Source organism: Stomoxys calcitrans, chromosome 5, assembly GCF_963082655.1.
Source record: "Stomoxys calcitrans chromosome 5, idStoCalc2.1, whole genome shotgun sequence".
NCBI lineage: Eukaryota > Metazoa > Arthropoda > Insecta > Diptera > Muscidae > Stomoxys > Stomoxys calcitrans.
The window spans coordinates 132,351,189-132,363,502 of NC_081556.1; the positions used below are offsets into that span (position 1 = coordinate 132,351,189).

At 39.8% G+C, this 12,314-nt stretch overlaps 1 protein-coding gene across 1 annotated transcript; it reads right to left on the minus strand.

Moving 5' to 3' along the window:
* Window positions 1-8,579: 8,579 nt before the first annotated feature.
* On the minus strand, window positions 8,580-10,247 carry LOC106089873 (UDP-glycosyltransferase UGT4-like). Its single transcript, XM_013255863.2, has 2 exons — window positions 10,004-10,247; window positions 8,580-9,865 (listed from the first exon to the last, which is right to left on the minus strand). Exons 1-2 carry the CDS (start codon window positions 10,245-10,247, stop codon window positions 8,580-8,582), a joined length of 1,530 nt encoding a protein of 509 aa, XP_013111317.2.
* Between the last annotated feature and the right edge of the window lie 2,067 nt (window positions 10,248-12,314).

Here is a 12,314-nt window from a genome sequence, read left to right on the forward strand (position 1 = left end):
CCAATCCCTTTCATTTGATACCTTTATTGTGCCCAGCGGAACACTTTCGGGTATGGGTGGCGTTGAGGCGGTAAAGGGGAGGGTCAGCCTCCACCCGATATCTAAAAATTATTGAGCCTATGTTCCTTCCAGACAAACGTACACAATCTATGAAAAAGTTAAGAAAATCTGTTCAGCCAGGTATCATATATTCATAATGGGTCTAATGGCGTTTTTGAGGGGTGGCATGACCCCCTATACTTCGATCTGATTTTGAATGCCATATTCGAAATCTTCTCTCGAATAGCTTTCATTTGAGCCCCATATTAAAAAAAACGTTTAATATGTCTATTTGGTGGAAATTTGGGGTTGGGCGACCCGATGGGTACTTAGACTCAAAATTGAATACCATATTCGTATTATACTCTCCAATACCTTTCATTTGATACCTATATTATCCCGATCGGTCCACTTTTGATTTTGAGTGAGTGGGAAAAACATTAGCCGGAGTCGAACGGTTCGAGCGAAATAAGAATTCTCTCTGTAATGCATTGTGCGGTCCGCTGGCCAATCAATCACAAAACGGGTGTGAGTTCCTGGAATGTCTTGTATCTCTGACATACATCCTTACATCAGGAATAAGAAGACTAATATCAGACAAACACACACAATATGAAAGTACCGATAGAACAGCTCCAAACAACCCACATTCCGACGATGATGAAGGGAGGCAATAGAGTTGGATATCCCATTGTCCCCAATAAACGCCATCGCTCTCCTCTGTACAAGGTCCAGTAGCTCCGGGGATGATTTTGAAGCTCCAGCCCATACATGTGAGTTGTACTCCATTTTCGGCCTTATGAAAGTGGTGCAGATGTTAAGAAGATCAAATGGAGTGAAGTAATTTTTACACCTTTTATCGAAGCCTAAAAACTTGAATGCTTCTTTCGACACTTCAAATACATGTTTAGCCCAAAGAACATCACTTTGTATTTTCATGCCCAGAACATCAAGAGCTTCTGATTGCTCAACATCTACACCGTTGATAGACAAAGATGATCGTAATGGGTCAACGAATCGTTTGTGTGAGCAGCACTGAGTCTTCCGTGCATGAAAATCTACTCGATTTATTCGACCACAATCAGAAATGGTCAGCAAATCCTGGCAGAGTGTGTCGTCCATAACCCACCGCTTGTCCTCAATCTCTCGAAGACTTGGCCTATGGTCGATGACAGTGATTACTGTCATCCGCAAATGAGTACATCGGATTCGACCCAATAGATCGTTGGTGAAAATTGGAAAAAGAGAAGGAGAAAGAACAGAGCTCTGGGGTACACCTGCGGTCAATTTGTGCTCATTGGATGAGAACCCATCTATAACGACGCGAATGGTGCTATCTCTGAGAAAGCTCGAAATAAATCGAACGAAGCCATTACCGACACCAAATGCGACAAGCTTTGATAGTAGTGCACCGTGCCAGACCCTGTCAAATGCTTTGGAGATATCCAGAGCCACAACCTTACTCTCACCAAACTGGTGGATTGAGCGACTCCAACGTTCCGACAGAAGTGCCATGGTCACCCGTAGAGCGATTTCTGCGGAACCCATACTGTTGGACGCTAAGAAGGCCATTGGACTCTAACGTTGCAAACAAATGCACAAAGTTATAATGCCCTGAACCACAGTGGTGGTGTAGGATATAAAAAAGATAAAAAAATGCATGCATAATTGGGGGATATCCAAAGTTCGGCACGGCACGGACTTTTCACGTTTCTCTTGTTTCTACCTATGCTTACAAAGCTCAAAACATAGCTTCATCTTATGACTGTTGACAATACTAATGAATTTTATCAAACTCGGTTCAGATTAAGATAAAACTCCCACATATATACATACATAGCCCTTATATAGAGCTAAAATTTTACATGGATTTGCCCGAAATTCAGTATGGTTTATTTTACTCTCTGTCGAACTCCATAAAATCGGATCAGATTAAGTTTATCTTATATCCATACAATATTATCGCTCAACTTAAAAGTTTTAGGATAGGTGTAGGGCACTACAAAGTCGGCATCACCCAACTTTGTATATCATCATAATGCCTTAGTTTTTTCTCGAGTGTATTTTTGTGCAATGACATATTATTTCCTACTGTGGCTATAAGAAAAGTGCATTATAAGCCATTTATCGATTTATTATCTAATAACGAGACAACGAGCTAGCTGCTCGTCTGAGTTGCCTTTCCCCGCGTTTTTAATATCGACTGATTACTCTATTATCTACAGAGGAAAATGTGATTGTAAATGAGACCATAACAGTGAAAGCCACAAACGGATATTTCTATACTTGCACAGACACACTCGCACACACTCGCACACACACACACTCGATGGCCATGGCCTGACTTCAAACAGAGGAAGGATGTTGTCCTTGTATAACTGTGGTAAGATATGAGGATATGATGTGATGACGACATAAAATAAACATCATGGCAATGTAATTGAGAATTGAATGTGAAGTAAAATCGAACTCGTCAAAGTAAAGTAGTAAATGTGTCATGCAAGTGTATTGGTGTGTGTGTGTGTGTGTGAAACTTACACATCAGAGTAAATGTCCTTGCTCTCGTTATGTCTATTTTGGCTTTTATAGATCATGTCCCCTCTGACTTTGATGATATGTTGTATGAGTGTGTGTTGTGTGTGTATCCCTAGAACTTTATAAAATTCCCAGGAATCTTATGGAACTTTGTGTTTGTTGCACTTTTCTCTTTTTTTTTTTTTTTGTTAGTCTTCGCGATTACTTAATGGCCACACAGGACTATACAACAGAAATTTCCACGGCCATGTGCATGGGATGTTGACTTTGCTTTACAGGTTTGTGTTGTTGTGTTTGATTTCTGTGCGACTGCCTTATTCTGTTATATGTCCATTTTGTTGCTCCATATTTTATGTTCCGTAATTTGAAGTCGAATTGGATTTTTCGCTGAAATTAAAATTGTTGGCCTTTACAATGTGTTTTTGTTTTTTCCACATCTTCTTCTCCATTTCACTGCGCTTATTTTTTTTTTGTCCTAAAAGTTTATTTTATTAGTGTGCCATTAGGGACGCTGCCAGACGCCAATAAAAGTGAGCACATGATGAGACGACGGCTGCTAGTTGTAAAAAATATGGTACTAATAAATAATTGAATTGAATCCGAGGTCATTGTGAATAAACTTTCAGTCACATTAGGCACGGCTTTAAATTGGGAAAATTGGCTTAATGGAAACTTTTGTCAAATTTATTCAAATATTTAAAAACATAAGAAATGTATGCCTTAAAATTAAATTTGAACAAATAACAAGTAAAAGCGTGCTAAGTTCGGCCGGGCCGAATCTTATATACCCTCCACCATCGATCGCATTTGTCGAGTTCTTTTCCCGGCATCTCTTCTTAGGCAAAAAAGGATATAAGAAAAGAGTTGCTCTGCTATTAAAACGATATCAAGATATGGTCCGGTTCGGACCACAATTAAATTATATGTTGGAGACCTGTGTAAAATGTCAGCCAATACGTATAAGAATTGCTCCCATTGGGGCTCACGAAGTAAAATAGAGAGAACGATTTATATGGGATCTGTATCGGGCTATAGACCGATTCAGACCATAATAAACACGTTTGTTGATGGTCATGAGAGGATCCGTCGTACAAAATTTCAGGCATATCGGATAATAATTGCGACCTCTAGGGGTCAAGAAGTCAAGATCCCAGATCGGTTTATATGGCAGCTATATCAGGTTATAAACCGATTTGAACCTTATTTGACACAGTTGTTGAAAATAAAAATAAAATACGTCCTGCAAAATTTCAGCCAAATCGGATAGGAATTGCGCCCTCTAGAAACTCAAGAAGTCAAATCCCCAGATCTGTTTATATGACAGCTATATCAGGTTAAGGACCGATTTCAACCATACTTGGCACAGTTGTTGGATATAATAACAAAACACGTCGTGCAAAATTTCATTCCAATCGGATAAGAATTGCGCACTCTAGAGGCTCAAGAAGTCAAGACCCAAGATCGGTTTATATGGCAGCTATATCAAAACATGGACCGATATAACCCATTTACAATACCAACCGACCTACACTAATAAGAAGTATTTGTGCAAAATTTCAAGCGGCTAGCTTTACTCCTTCGGAAGTTAGCGTGCTTTCGACAGACAGACGGACGGACGGACGGACGGACAGACGGACGGACAGACGGACGGACATGGCTAGATCGACATAAAATGTCGCGACGATCAAGAATATATATACTTTATGGGGTCTCAGACGAATATTTCGAGTAGTTACAAACAGAATGACGAAATTAGTATACCCCCCATCTTATGGTGGAGGGTATAAAAACATGCTAAGTTGGGCCGGCCCGAGTCGTATATACTCTAACGAGGAGTTTACCTCTGGTTACTGGGATACAGCTCACCTGGGGCAGGGTCAGTCAGAGAAATAAATTTGTGTCAGTGACAGAGATAGAAAGGCTGTTTGTATTGTTTCCAATGAGTTTTGTTTGGTAGTTAGTACTTAATCTAGGCGTTATCGGTTTAGATTTTGGTTCTACAAGGAGATCTGTGGCCTGGTGATGTCAATCCTGGAAACGTGATTCGCTCACGGTGTGGATATGCCTCTAAGTCGCAATGAGGCGGTCGCAGGTTGCCGGCACGAGTGTGCGTTCACGGGCTCAGCAGCTCTTACGGCGGAGGGACAAAGGCGGGGCGCTGGCTATGTGTCTCTCGAAGACGTGATTCACTCACGGCAGGAATACGGCACTAAGTCACGAGGTAATGATCGTAGACAGATGGCACGTGGGTGTATTCCCCGGCTCAGCGGCTGTTATGTCTGAAGAACGAAAGCGAGGTGCTAGCTATGTTAATTTCAGAGACGTGGTTCACTCACGGCACGGATTTGGCGCTAAGTCACGGGGTGATGGTCGTATGCAGACGGCACGTATGTGTATTCGCGGGCTAAGTGGCGCTTATGTCTGAAGGATAAAGGTGAGTTGGTGGCTACGTTGGTTTCAGAGACGTGATTCACTCACGACAGGAATAGGGCACTATGTCACGGTGTGATGGTAGTGGACAGACGGCAAGTGGGAGTATTCGCGGGCTCAGCGGCTGTTATGTCTGAAGGACAAAGGTGAGGTGCTGGCTATGTTGGTTTCAGAGACGTGATTCACTCACGGTGGGAATACGGCACTAAGTCACGATGTGATGGTCGTGAACAGACGGCAAGTGGGAGTATGCGCGGGCTCAGCGGCTCTTATGTCAGAAGGATAAAGGCGATGTGAAGGATAAAGGTCGTGGACGGACGCAAGTGGTATTTTTCGCGGGACAGACTGACACATTCTTCACTGATTTGGGCCGTACTTGGCGTTGTGGAAAGTCATAACAGAGCACAATGTCCAAAATTTCAGACAAATCGGAGAAAAGTTTCGGCTCCCAAGGGCTCAAGAAGTAAAATCCGGAAATCGGATTATATGGGAGCTATACCAGGTTATAGGCCGATTTAGACTTTACTAAATACAGTTGTTGAAAGTCACATAAGAACACTACATGCAAAATTTTTTCCAAATCGGTCAAAAATCAGGGCTTCCAGTAGGCTCAAGAAGTCAAATCTGGAGATCAGTTTATATGGGAGATATATCATGTTCTTGACCGATTTGGACCGTTAATAGCACAGTTGTTAGAAGTCATAACAGAGCACTATGTTCAAAATTTCAGACAAATTAGGAAAAAATTGCGGCTCCCAATGGCTCAAGAAGTCAAATCAGGAGATCGGATTATATGGGAGCTATACCCGGGAGGCCACCGTAGCGCAGTGGTTAGCGTGTCCGCCTATGACGCTGAACGCCTGAGTTTGAATCCTGGCGAGACCATCAGAATAAATTTTTCTGCGGTGGTTTTCCCCTCCTAATGCTGGCAACATTTTTTGTGAGGTACTATGCCATGTAAAACTTCTCTCCAAAGAAGTGTCGGACTGCGGCACGCCGTTCGGACTCGGCTATAAAAAAGAGGTCCCTTATCATCCAGCTTAGACTTAAATCGGACTACACTCATTGATATGTGAGAAGTTTGCCTCTGTTCCTTAGTGGAATGTTCATGGGCAAATTTTGCATTTTGCATACCAGGTTCTAGACCGATTTGGACTTTACTAAATACAGTTGTTGACAGTCATCCAAATCGGGCAAAAACTTCGGGTTTCAGGGGCTCAAGAAGTCAAATCCAATCCCCAAAGACCTACATCAATAGTAAGTATCTGTGCAAAATTTCATGCGGCTAGCTTGATGCGTTCGTCGGCTTTCGTGATTTCGACTGACGGTCGACCTAAAATCTCGGGTCGATCAAGAATATAAATACTTAACGCCATCTATTGGCTGTTTACAATTGAATCAACTGAAAGGAGACGCCAACACCAACAAAAAGAGGGCAGAGTGGTCAATTGATCATATAGCACTTATCGTTGTTATGACAACCTATCGGTCCTTAAAATAAAGAAAAAGAAAATATGGGATTTTGTTGATGTAGTTTGCGGTATTATTATTTTCCTGTCCAAAGGTGTTTCAGGTAGTTTAAGTGCCTAGATGCCATTTCCACAAATGAAAATAGATATAAATACAAAACATTTCTATAGACTTAACAATTTTGGAGAAAAAACTGATTAATTATAATGTTGTCAACATTTTGGAGTAAAAGTAAGAAAAATATTTTTCACGTCGTGTAAATGAAGGCGCTGCGGAGCGGGCCGGACTCAGGTAGTTATATAAAAATGAAAGTATTGCGCTTTGTTTGCTTGTTTGTTCCTTATACACTCAAAAATAGCTGCACCGATTTTCATGAAATTTTCACAGATGGTAGAGTTCAACCACCCGTTGAAAAGAGGGTACTTCATTTTGTAATATCCGCGAGGGGGCCGAACCCTCCCCCTAACCACAATACTCATAGCGTCAGATATCGGAGTTGGGTGCTTCGATGTAAGCTTAATTTTGTATGCCACCTTATGGTAACCCAAAAACAAAAAAATTGTTATAAAACTTTGAGGATCAAATAACGGTGGGGGACGCCCTACCCCAAAACCCACTCAGACGGGCATGTTTACCGGTTGAGACAATATAGGCATCAAATGAAAGGTGTTTAAGAGTACAGTACGAACTTAACATAACAATTCGACCCCAAGTGTGGAGAGCCCGCCCAACCCTCGAAAACCACCCAATAATGACATTTTTACCAATTGGTACAATATAGACATGAAGGGTAATTAGACGTAGAATACGAAACATTGAGGTCAAATTCCGAGGGGGCCAACCCACCCCAAAACTTTTCCCAAACGGATATGTAGGCCAATCGAGACAATATGGAAAATACTTATATAAAAATTTGGGTACTTCACTTTGTGATATCCTCGAGGGGGGCGAACCCTCCCTCTAATCACAATACTCAAAGCGTCAGATCTCGGAGATTGGTGCATCGATTTAATAAAAATTTTATATACCACCTTATGGTAACCCAAAAACAAAAACTTGTTATAAAACTTTGAGGGTCAAACAACCATGGGGGACGCCCTACCCCAAAACCCACTCAGACGGGCATGTTTACCAATTGAGACAATATAGGCATCAAATGAAAGGTATTTAAGAGTACAGTACGAACTTAATATAACAATTCGACCCCAAGTGTCGGAAGGCCCGCCCCACCCGCGAAAACCACCCAATAATGAAATTTTTACCAATTGGTACAATATAGACATCAAATGAAAGGTAATTGGAAGTAGAATACGAAACTTTGGGGTCAAGTTCCGAGGGGGCAAACCACCCCAAAACTTTTCCCAAACGGATATGTAGGCCAATCGAGACAATATGGACAATACTTATATACAAATTTGAGGTCTTTTTCCAGGCGGGTCACCGTAGCCCAAAATTATTTCCCAATCGGTTCAAAACGATTGTAGCAACATTGGATGTTGTTATAGTAGCAGTGTGTGGTACACTGAGGCGACAACCCTTGCCCATGAAGGAATTCATCGGGACAATTAAAAGGTCATTGAAAGCATAATGCGAAACTTATGTAAACATTTGGGGTAAAGTCCCAGTGGGGCCGTCTAATCCCAAAACACACATCCAAATGAACATGTAGGTCAATCGGGACAATATGAGATGCAAACGAAAGGTACTTGGGAATAGAATACGAAAATATACAAAATTTGGGATCAATTCGCAGACGGGTCGCCCCACACAAAATTGTTCACCAAAAGAATAAATACACCGAAACAGACAAAAAGAGACTAAAACGGAAAATATTTTAGAGTAGAATACGAAAATTACATAAAAATGTAGATTAATTCCCGGGGAGTAGCCCACCCCCTACATTTTGTTCCAAATGGCAATGTATACCAAACGGGGCAATACAGAACTCCTATGAAAGTTATTTCAGATTTTAATACGAATATAAATAATTTTCAACTTTGAATCACTTCAAAAGGGAACCGAAAACATTTATGGATGTGGCAAAGCACACCGGGCCACCTTATATTCAATAAAATTTATCCTTTTTTATTCGACAACACATTTATTCATTTAATATTGACTATAAGTTTAAGCATTAAGTTCAAAAATATATAAGACAAACATATACAAACCAGTACGGCTAAACTCAAGCATAGGAAAACATCCAAATTATAAAATTCCCATATGGTTAAATTTTGTCCTAGATTACGCAGATGATGTGCTCCTTGAAATCTCAAAACATATTCGATCCAATAGATGGCTCTCTCCAAGGGGGTATTCTGTTGATCTCGAAATTGCTTGGACTTTAATTTGGCTTCACGCCGATAACGATCCGTTGCTAACAAATCATTTAATGCTTTTGAAAGAGTCCTCTCTCTCATCTGGTTCCATGATAGGGATATTCCATTACCTATTTTTCTTATGTTATCCACACAGTCCTCATTGAAGCCATCAAAGCGTGGCAGGCTCAATATGGGCACACCATAATGGATACTTTCCACGATGCGAAGATATTCACCATGAGTTATAAGCAAATGAATATTGGGAAGGGAGAGCATGGTATAATGAGATACATTGGTAGAAAAATAAACATTTGGTGGAATCTGCAAAGTGTGCAGTACATGGTATTGGGTATTCCATAAAACCAAACGCTCAAAATTCCCTAATACGTTGAGCACCATTTGGAAGATGTGTTGGGGTAGAAATGAATTGATTGTAATGTAGATAATACCTTGCTGCGCCTTATCAAGTATTTCTTTGATATCCTCTGCCAGGGGTTCTACTTGTGAGGGTATATGCATGCCAGCCACTTCAATCATGTTTGGCACATATGGCCTTGGAGTGCTGAGTACAAAATGATCATTGACCAAAACCAAAGAAAAATTCTTTTGAGCTTCTGTTATACTTTTAGAGGCATTTGGAAAATGCTGATCATATATCTTCTGTTGCATTGGCATGTAAGTGTAATAGTAATGGATCCAATCCAGTATGTAGACGACAACATTTAAAAATCTACGCCAGAAATTCATATTTTGATTATAGTGACGCAGCATTATCATATTCGGTATATAAGACAATGGTGTTGTATTGCCTACCAGCTCATCGACAGATGTCATTGTGCCCCATGACGATATGGCCACCATGGGTGCTCCAAATTCTTCTCCAAATCCAAAAAATGATTCAGTAAATAGCACATCCATAATTATTAAATCAAATGATTCCCTCTGACGTAGTTTTCTAACATTCTCATTTGCAAAGATATTATGGCTCATCTTATAGGTCTTAGAGTAGAAGGCACCAACGACGTCAAAGTGATTGGGCTCAATAGTTTCCATTGAAAAATTTTTAAATTCTGTAAAAATTTAACATTAATGATGTTTTCAGCGTAGATGCATTAGGAAAAGAAGAATTTTGAAAAAGTTGTCTGTGTGGTTTGTCCCAGAAGGATTTTTTTCGAAAATTTAGAACAACAATAATTATGATTACTCACCATCGAAGAGATGTTGATTTCCCTCAATCGCTATATCGCGAAAATTCTCCACTGGCTCGCTATGAGGATAATTTGTTATTGATGTCACATGATGACCACGTTGGGCTAGTTCTTTTAGTAATGGCTCAACAAAAGAATATTGCCCCTTGACGGGAAAAGCAAATATTCCCAAAATGTTTGCCGCATTGGTCGTCGTCAGCAGTTGAGCAGATATTAAAAACAGAGAAAGTGAGGCGAAATGCATTTGGCTTAAACACTTTCAACAATCTTCCGATATCGATTGATATGCGAATTGTTCAACCAAATTCTATGGTCTCCGATTTGATAATGTTTAATTGCTAGAATGTATGGCTTTGAATTTGCAAAAGTATTCCCTTTATCAGCTTTGAGTTATCAATCGATATTGAGATTAAACGTTAATTGTGTGAAACTGATAAGCCATCGAAAAGTTGTTGAATGAAAGAAGAATTTTTAAATGTAAAATAATTTATGAAAAATTAATATTATACATAAGGTTAACTTGTGTAATATGCCAACACCAAGTCAATGTTATGGGCATTCTATATTTCCCCTTTTCATTTACCACAATCACAATAATGTAGTTTTTTCTCTAATTAATGCAACTTTCTTATCAACTTGCAATTTTGTTTATAAACAAAACACAATCAACAATTAAGGCTGTGCTTCAAAAACCCAAAATGAAGTTAAAACCAATAATTGTACAACATTCTTATCAGTTTCCAAACAAGAAATTGATAAAAGCCTATCATAATTCAATGGTAATAAGCATTTTATCAGTTGCTCGTATAGTTGGTAGAGTGAAGACAGTTAAAATTTTCAGAGTGTTTTTCTATTAAAAGACTACATGTGTGTCAACCCTTCGCAAGCGCAAGAAAGCAATGCGTCTTATTGCAATTTAATGCACTCGGACGGCCCTCATTGATATGAGTGGATCAGATGATTGACAGAATCGAAGGCTTTTGAATGATCAAGAAATACCAGAAAAGCAACCCTATTATCATCTATCTCGCTTCTTAAGGATTCTTCAAAACTTCAACCAAAGCACTGATGCAACTATGATCTGCTCGAAACCCAGTCTGCCTATCAGAAAACAAAGATTCCCGGTTGAGATATTCAGACATTTGTTGGTGCACAATTTTTTCAAATACTTTTGAGAGGTAACGGAATTCCACTTTAGATTTAGTGATAGGAATTATTTTGTCATGTTTCCAAATTATTTAAAAAATTACACAGAATTAGACTTAATCAATGAAAAACTTTTCAAAACTTCCTCATTGCTGACACATCTTAACTCGAAACTATTATCCAAATCCATGTTATCATTACGCGTGGCGTTATTATCAAGAAAGGAGATGCCTGTCTGTATGGTGGGAACATCGACGAAAGACTCATTAAGTTTGTCTATATCTAGATGGTAGTGTGAATAGATCTGGATTTTCCAAATCCAATCTCATGTATGACTTCTCATTTGCATTGGGTATCTGCTGCAGAACTAAATTGCGATGAATAATATTCAAGTTTCGCTCCTTTGATCGTGCTATTAACTATTCTTCTTGCAGTACGAAATTCATCATGAAGCTCAGGAGTTCTGAAATGCTTCCATCTAGAGTATGCAAGGGCTCTCTCCCACTTTCTTATGAGGGTTTAAATTGTATTGTAGAACTTAACCAAGGTTTAATATTCGAACCGACAATTTTATTCCTTACAAGGACAGTTGCATCGTAAGGTATAGTAATATTATCCTGTAAAAACTGGTCTGTTGATCAACAGTGATGAGTGTAAAGATTTCGCTCCAATTCACTTGACATATCCTATCATGTTAGACAGAAAAATTCCAAATCTGAACCGACATGGTTATATACTACTAAACTAAATTCTTTTTTCCAATCGAAAGGGGAGGGCGGACTCACCACCTTATGCCAAAAACACCACCCAAAATCAAAAGTGGATCGATCGGGACAATATGGGTACCGAATAAAAGGTATTGGAGCGTTGAATAGGAATATGGCATTAACATTTTAGTCTAAGAACCCATCAGGCCGCGCCAACCCCAAACTTTCATCACGTTTATTGACGTTCAAATCAATATGGGGCTAAAATTAAAGGTATTCGGGAGTAGATTACGAATCTGGTAGGGGGCGGACCCTCCCCCTCACCCTAAAAACTCCACCCAAAACCAAAGGTAGGTCGATAGGCACAATGTGGGTATCAAATGAAAGGTATTGGAGACTAGAAAACAAATATCGTATTCAAATTTGGGTCCAACTACCCCGCCGTCCGCCCTAACGTC

Excerpts from the sequence above, each read along its gene's own strand:
- LOC106089873 (XM_013255863.2), bottom strand. The coding sequence starts at position 10,247 with ATGCATTTCGCCTCACTTTCTCTGTTTTTAATATCTGCTCAACTGCTG. Across the intron at positions 9,866-10,003 it reads AAATCAACATCTCTTCGATG|AATTTAAAAATTTTTCAATG; the intron begins GTGAGTAATCAT and ends AAATTTTTACAG.